The sequence below is a fragment of the Apium graveolens genome, chromosome 10, assembly GCF_009905375.1.
Source record: "Apium graveolens cultivar Ventura chromosome 10, ASM990537v1, whole genome shotgun sequence".
Classification (NCBI taxonomy): domain Eukaryota; kingdom Viridiplantae; phylum Streptophyta; class Magnoliopsida; order Apiales; family Apiaceae; genus Apium; species Apium graveolens.
Window position 1 is genome coordinate 237,019,210 of NC_133656.1, and position 7,238 is coordinate 237,026,447.

General features: G+C 36.2%; 2 protein-coding genes across 2 annotated transcripts; both read left to right on the forward strand.

The window, feature by feature from the left end:
- The first annotated feature begins 870 nt into the window (after positions 1-870).
- On the forward strand, positions 871-3,604 carry LOC141693541 (uncharacterized). The gene is made up of 5 exons (XM_074498680.1): positions 871-1,007; positions 2,252-2,572; positions 2,674-2,756; positions 2,879-2,960; positions 3,221-3,604. Exons 1-5 carry the CDS (start codon positions 972-974, stop codon positions 3,272-3,274), a joined length of 576 nt encoding a protein of 191 aa, XP_074354781.1. The 5' UTR covers positions 871-971; the 3' UTR covers positions 3,275-3,604.
- Positions 3,605-5,564: 1,960 nt separating this feature from the next.
- On the forward strand, positions 5,565-6,482 carry LOC141692363 (blue copper protein-like). Its single transcript, XM_074497172.1, has 2 exons — positions 5,565-5,775; positions 5,858-6,482. Exons 1-2 carry the CDS (start codon positions 5,610-5,612, stop codon positions 6,259-6,261), a joined length of 570 nt encoding a protein of 189 aa, XP_074353273.1. The 5' UTR covers positions 5,565-5,609; the 3' UTR covers positions 6,262-6,482.
- Positions 6,483-7,238: the final 756 nt, after the last annotated feature.

The following is a 7,238-nucleotide window of genomic DNA, read 5'->3' on the forward strand; positions in this document are numbered from 1 at the left end:
GTCCCGTGAGATTTGTCCGGGTGCATACTAAAAAGAGCTTTCTTCACTTCGTTCACCTCCACTGGAGCAAGCAATAGGTTATTCTGAAAATTAGAGATCTTCGGCTCAACACAGTTAACCACTCCCCCCAGTCAGTACCAGAAGCCTCAAATAACTCATTAAAATACTCTACCATCATTTCTTGCAATCATGTTCCTTAACCAACAGTTTCCCCATTTTTGTTCATCAAGGTCTCGATGCGATTGATATTTCGTCTACTTTTTGCTGATGCGTGAAAGAACCTGTTGTTTTGATCTCCCTCTATTAACCGTAACTGTTTCGACCGTTGTCTCCAAAAATACCTCTTGCTGACTATAGACCTCCGTGAGCAACTTAGACTCCCTTTAATATAGGCTGATCGGTTACCAAGCTATTCAAGTACAATACTTTTCAAGTATTTTTAAGGAACCATTTTGAATTACAAAGTTTAGTTTTAATGTCTTTAAGAATTCCTCGAAGCAGTCTATACCTGCACTTTACTAAGCCTTACTTTTATTAGAGGTGTTTTTATCTATAAATAGGGACTCTGCAAAACAAAGTTCGGAGATGTGGCGGGTTCGGAGATTGATTTTGAGTTCGAAAATCAGGGGCGGGTATAGCACTTCCCGACCCCGAATGACCTGATGATCATCCCCGTAACTATCAAGCACCTTCAGCATAAAAATAAGTAACTGATGATATTAAATAACAAGAAATTTTAAAAATAAATATTTGGTATTTGAACCCGTATCCGGGTCCAGTCCAAACACATGCCACCCCGACAAGTTTTGCGTAGATACTGGACGCTTTCAAACTGGGCTGATCATCCAATATTTTGGGCTGGACCCAAAACTCAAAACTCCTTAACATAATTGGATCCAATTCTTCTCTCTTAATTTTCTTAGATACATTCCATTGTCTGAGACAGCTGTTGCTTTGTCAAAAACATAAACATGGCCGACACAGAAAAAACCCCATCTCTCTCCGAGGTATTATTCTCCGATCATGTCTTTACTTACATATTTTACTTACATTTAATTTGTCTAATTCCATTTATTTTCTCTTTTCTTGCATTTCAGATTGACTTTGTAATGAACTAGATTTGACTCTTTTATTATCATCTAATTTAATTTGTTTATTCTTTTTAGGATTTGACTTATATAAGTTAGGTGCTTAATTAAATATATTTGAGTTAGATTCTTAGTTTTAGTTTGAAGTGAAATACCAATTATTATTTTAGAGAGATGATTTGAAATTGAACTCGATTTTAGGGGGAGATTGTTGGGCCATTGTGCTAGGAAGGGAGATTATTGAAAGCAGTAATTGTGTTTTTTGAATAGGATAAGGGAGGGTTACCTCGTGAAGTACTAAAAGTTGGGAGGATAAATGATTGCTTAGGATTGCTGCGTATTTTAAAACAAGTAACAGAAAGTCGGAGAAACGTTATTTTTTGTCCAAATTGAGCATATTAGTTCCACAATTCGTAGTAGTTTTATGAAAACTTGTTCTTGATTAACATTTAGTTTTTGAAACTTCGGTGTTAGTACATGATTTCTAAAGCTTCGAATGCTTGTTTGTTTGAAAAATAATGGAATTTTAACGACAGGATTTAGAGTTGGTGGAATGTGGGGTTACTATCGATAAATACTACCTACTAACCTTTTATATGGGGTTTGCTTTGATCTCTATCAAGCCCTCTTCTCCCTCCCTTTTATTGTTGGCTCTGGTGGCTATGACCTAGGTTGGAGTGCCGTTAATGTTTTTGGAACTAACCACTAGCCTTGTATTGAGAGAATTTTTAGCCTGCCATTTAGGTTTGCTGTAACCTGTGGGTATGGTTATTGAGGTTAGTTGTTGAGAGCACTTTGATATGTCATTTTAGATTGGACAGTCGGAATGTATGATTTGTTTGCATACAAACTGCGTAGGTAATAAAGGAAGGAGAAATAGGTCCAGGGTAATGATAATTATTTTTATATTGAAATTTGATGATATAATATCAGGATCATAATATTTCTGAATGGGCTAAATACTAATAAAACACAGCCAGCAACTGTAAAGATTCCTTACATCATTAGCGAAAATAAAACCCAAGGATAGCTACCACCTAATTTTATAAGATAAAGGATTATATTATTGTCGCTACTTATGTGTTAAGCTACATAGTGTTGATGTTTATGGTCAAGTTATATTATTTGAAATTAAAGCACAGTCTATGCGTGTGTGTTTTCAGCAATATCATCTTGAGAAAGATGAAAAGCTGAATACCGCGACTAAACCAGTGGAAGAAGTTGCGGTATTAGATTCTGCTACTGAAGCTGTAAAGGATGTTGTAGCTGCGGAAATTGACGAATCCTCAGCTACACCTGAAACTGAAAGTAGCAAATCTGTGGATGCTGCTAGTGATGGAAGCAGCGGATCCCCTGATGCTACCTCTGGAGAAAGTAATGAAGCTGGTGAAAGTGTCACTGCTGTCACTAATGAAGAAAGCAGTGAAAATACTGAAGAAGATAATGTAGGCGATCAAGAAGTTGAAGAAACTCCAGAAATTAAGGTTGGCCAGTTTATTTTGTTTCGACCCTTCTACCACTTTGTCATAGCACTTCTACTTTAATATCATCTGACCTCTTCTGGTTGTTAATTATGACTTACCAGCTTGAGACAGCACCAGCGGATTTCCGTTTCCCTACTACAAACCAAAGCAGGCATTGCTTCACTAGATACATTGAATATCATAGGTGAGCCCTTTCTACCTTCTTGCTGAGGACTGAGGTACTTGGTTCTCAGTTCTTTGTTAAGTTAAATTTTTCTATCAGGCTATTTACTATCTTTCTGGTCTGCCTTTATCTTCTCACTTCAGGTGTGTCGCTGCAAAAGGTGAAGGTGCTCCAGAGTGTGATAAGTTTGCTAAGTACTATCGTTCGCTCTGCCCAGGCGAATGGGTATGTGATTTCTTTGTACTCTTAATAATTTTTTTAAGGCTTTCTATAGTGAGTCCTGTTCGTCTATTGAAAATTTGATTATTATGAAAACTTGTGTCAAACTCGCCTAGATATGTATCTAGTCTTATCTCCCAATATCTAAGCTTATCGTAATCAAATGCAAGTGTCTTTCTATCTACATCTTCCACATTTTTATAATTTTACGTCATCTGATTCCCCAATCTTATGCAACCGGTGTTATCTTGTTATGTTGGACGCAGGTAGACAGGTGGAATGAGCAAAGGGAGAATGGCACCTTTCCAGGCCCCCTATAAGCGATTTACTGCTGCTGAAAAAGCTGAGTATATTTTGCTAGATGTCATTACATGTGCCTCCTGGATCTGCTGACAACTTGATCAGCACGAGTTAATAATTTGTCATGTAGTTCACTATTGAATACATGTTGCTGCACAAGGGAAATTTGTGCTAGGAAGCAGAAACATAAGACTTCATTTTGCTGTTAACTAGATGCTTTACTGTTTGAAATAGTAAAGGCCGTCCATGAACCAAGAGGGTTCTTGGATTTGTTATAATCTCCAACAAAATTACAAGATACTGATTAGTAAACTGTTGCTCCATAACGCCTATAATATTGGTTCATACTACATGCGCTCTACAGTTTCTTTTGAGTTTTGAATTTCATAACATCCTCAAATATGAAACCTCTAAACGATTAATTAGAAAGTAGTAATTATTTGATTGTAAGATTTTTTCGTATGTTCTCTGGGAGTATACATGTCTACTGCATCAAGGTTGGGAAAAGGTTCCTTTATTTGCAGATTTATGCCTAGAGTATCGTTGAAGCGTATTTTTCATAAAGAGCTTGTTATGTATCATGGTCAGAAGTGTTGAAGCGTATTTTTCATAAAGAGCTTGTTATGTATCATGGTCAGAAGTGTTAATCAACACGACTTTTTATAGTTATTTTGTGTTCTTAAGCAACCACGAGTATTTATAGTTATACTGTGGGAAAGCTGACAGTCCTCTTCCCTGAAATTAAGAAACTTAGGCCAAATATTCCAACATTTATGCAAACTGTAAGCTTTTTTACAATTATATGCATTGCCTAGGCCACATGATAAAGATCAGCTGCAGACTACCACAATCATATCTAACCAACAAATGGTTGGTGCAGTAGGAGAGCTCTTGTCCTTGCAGGAGGTTAGAGTTCGACTCTTGGCGTGTGCGTGTATAATTAATTAGCAAAAAAGAAGAAATGTTCTCAAGGGAGATATCTTTATGACAGATGTATAATCTTAAAACTTAAGCAACATAAGAAAAAGTCAATAGAAACATCATAGTATCTTCTTGTTTTGCTGAAATCTCTTGTGAATTTGAAAGATTACCTAATCCTCTAGGCCAAAGGTGAGTGTTGAACATATTATGTGGTGGTCAATAATTATGTAGTTTTAGACAGATTATATAGAAATGGTACTTTGTTTGTTGGGATGTTTTGTAAACAACTCTGTTACATGTTACTGTATAAGTTGGGATGTCAAATTCTTGTAACCAAATTTGTTCTGCTTTCTTATCATCAAAGCAAATGACTACATTGTTTGTAGGTTGCTTTGCTTCAATCATATAAAAAAATTTAGAATTTGTTCTTCCGAAAACCAATGTAAAATGTTCCCCCTAAAAGACGTGCGGAGGATGAGACGTACGTAAACCTTGAGAATGATAAGTTTTGAAAACGGTGAACTATGTATAATACTTTCTCGCTTTTGAGAGTAAGGGCCTGTTTTTTAAGTTCTTGTAATATGTTCCCCTTTGAAGGTCCGTGATAGATGAGATGCACGTAAACCTTAAGAATGATAAGTTTTGAGAACGTAAACCTTGTAATGTATAGACGAATTTATTGTATGATAAATTTAAACATTGGCTTGTTCCGAGGCTCGGAGCAATGTTATAGAGCCCAACGCGTAGCAGGTTACCTAATCAAACGCATACACAGCTTCCCTGCAAACCAATAACCGAATCACCATGGAAAATATATCTTGGCACCAATACTGGGAAGTCCCATGTGATGGGGGCCTAAAGATAGGTTAGGTAGACCGTAGATGCTCCATTTTTTGCATGTAGTGATTTGGCCCTTTAGTTTATGTATGATTACTAACTTTGTAGTACTGTGCTTTACTTTGTTACATGTTGCCCGGTCCCCGTATTTTCCGTATTCTTTGAAGTTATCGTGATCACATAACATGTTATCAAAGTTCGATTTTAAATAAACGGCAGAACTTCAGTTTTAGTACCTTTCCTATTCTCAAATTATTGATTTCTTTATTTGTTTGTTGCTACTCCCTCCGTCCCATTTTATGTGATTTGGTTTGACTAACACATTTTTCAAGAAATTAAAGATGATTCTGATATGGACCAGAAAAAAAACGTCACGTGAAATGGGACGGAAAGAGTATTATTTGATAACAGATGTCCTACATGTGGAGATGTTGTCATGATCACTTTAATGAAAAGGACATTCATTTTTTTTCAGTAAAAATACCTTTTTTAAGTTACAAAGATTTCCTTAATTTTCTATTACTTCTGATCACTATATATAGGGAACCTCCAGTTCAAAATCATAGTAAACCATCTCCTCTCTTTAAACTTTTCACAATGGCAAGCTCTGTTGCTGAAATTGTGTGTTTAATCTTGATACTATCAACTGCTGTGCCAAGTTTCGGCAAAGATTACACTGTAGGGGACTCATCTGGTTGGGCACTCAGTGTCGATTATGGCACTTGGGCTAGCGACAAAACTTTCAATGTTGGCGATAGCCTCGGTTAGTTCACATTTTTAATTCATTTTCTTGTATACTCAACTCGAATACCAGGCTATAATGTGTTTAATATTTTTTTGTGCAGTGTTTAACTATGGAACTGGGCATACTGTGGATGAAGTAAGTTCAAGCGATTACGGTTCGTGCACTATTGGAAATTCAATTACTACTGACAACACTGGATCGACAACTATCCCTCTGAAAACTGCGGGCAAACATTACTTCATTTGCGGTGTAATTGGTCATTGTAGTGGTGGAATGAAACTAGCCGTGACTGTTGCAGCTGGCGCGGGATCAGCTACTCCCGCGCCAGCTGGTACTTCAGTACCACCCGCGACAGCTGGTGGTACTAGTGCTACTTTTCCAACACCAACTACAACTACCTCAGGCAATGTTCCGGTTTTAGCTAGTTCATCAGGAAGTGTTTCTGCGATCCTAGACATGTTGCTTTGTACTTGTCTTATTTTGATTTCTGAGTTACTAGTCTAGTAATGTGGCCATGCTGAAACCTCGATTTTTCGACAGGCCAGGAGAGAGGCAGTGCCACAGGGCTCTCTAGCTCCTTTATTTTTTCTATTTCTCTGGTGTTTTCTTATATTTATGAATTATGACTGAGTATCTGGAGTTATATATGTGTTGGACCGTTATATCGGATAATTCTAGATTGCAAGTAATAAATAAAATTTGAAAATTAAAGAGGTATTCCGTTCGTTCGGCAACAAGTGATTGGGGTTTTTTAGCATTTGATCCAACAGAAGCTGTACGATTTTTTTTAAAAATGTTGGAATTGGTACATTGTGTGAAGAATGTACTGCACTGAAAGTCCAAAACAAAGGAAAAACATGGAAATTAAGGCCCATAATGGCACTTCACAAAAAATGGCCATTACTGGGAAAAATTCAAAGGGAGAAATTAACCTGAATTGTGTACCAAAGGAGCTCCTTTTAGGGAGGGTTCAAATGCAAGGTGGTATGTGACTATGTTTAACTGGCGGAAAAAAGAGAGAGAGTCATATTGTCTATTACATGAATTTTTTAACACGATTAATTAAACTCAATTATAGGTGTAAACTAAGACGAGCTGATTTGAACTCGGCTCGATAAAATGAGTCTCGACTCGACTCGACTCGACTCCAACTCATTATAAAGTTCGAATTTGTACGTATTTTTCGGCTTGATAAAACAACTCGAGTTGAGCCGAATTTTTTTGAGTTTGACTTAAAACCAACTGGACTCGACTCGAATTCGATTAATTTTTTTTACAAAAAATCATTCGTGTATTTGTTAATTTATACTTCATCACCCAACTATATAGAAAAATTAACTTTACAAACTAATTTACCAGTTTTTCATATATTGACGTGCATTATTATGTTATTATTAGATTTAGTAAAAAAATTAAATTTAAATTATTTTGTTATATTATATTAATTTATAATTTCTTATAATTAATTTATAAAATCAATT

What these genes read in the sequence shown, in the direction of transcription:
- LOC141693541 (XM_074498680.1), top strand. Translation starts at nt 972, where the DNA reads ATGGCCGACACAGAAAAAACCCCATCTCTCTCCGAG. An exon ending in AAGAAACTCCAGAAATTAAG is followed by an intron (nt 2,573 to 2,673) that starts GTTGGCCAGTTT and finishes ATGACTTACCAG; the next exon opens with CTTGAGACAGCACCAGCGGA. An exon ending in AGATACATTGAATATCATAG is followed by an intron (nt 2,757 to 2,878) that starts GTGAGCCCTTTC and finishes TTCTCACTTCAG; the next exon opens with GTGTGTCGCTGCAAAAGGTG.
- LOC141692363 (XM_074497172.1), top strand. Translation starts at nt 5,610, where the DNA reads ATGGCAAGCTCTGTTGCTGAAATTGTGTGTTTAATCTTGATACTATCA. An exon ending in CAATGTTGGCGATAGCCTCG is followed by an intron (nt 5,776 to 5,857) that starts GTTAGTTCACAT and finishes TTTTTTGTGCAG; the next exon opens with TGTTTAACTATGGAACTGGG.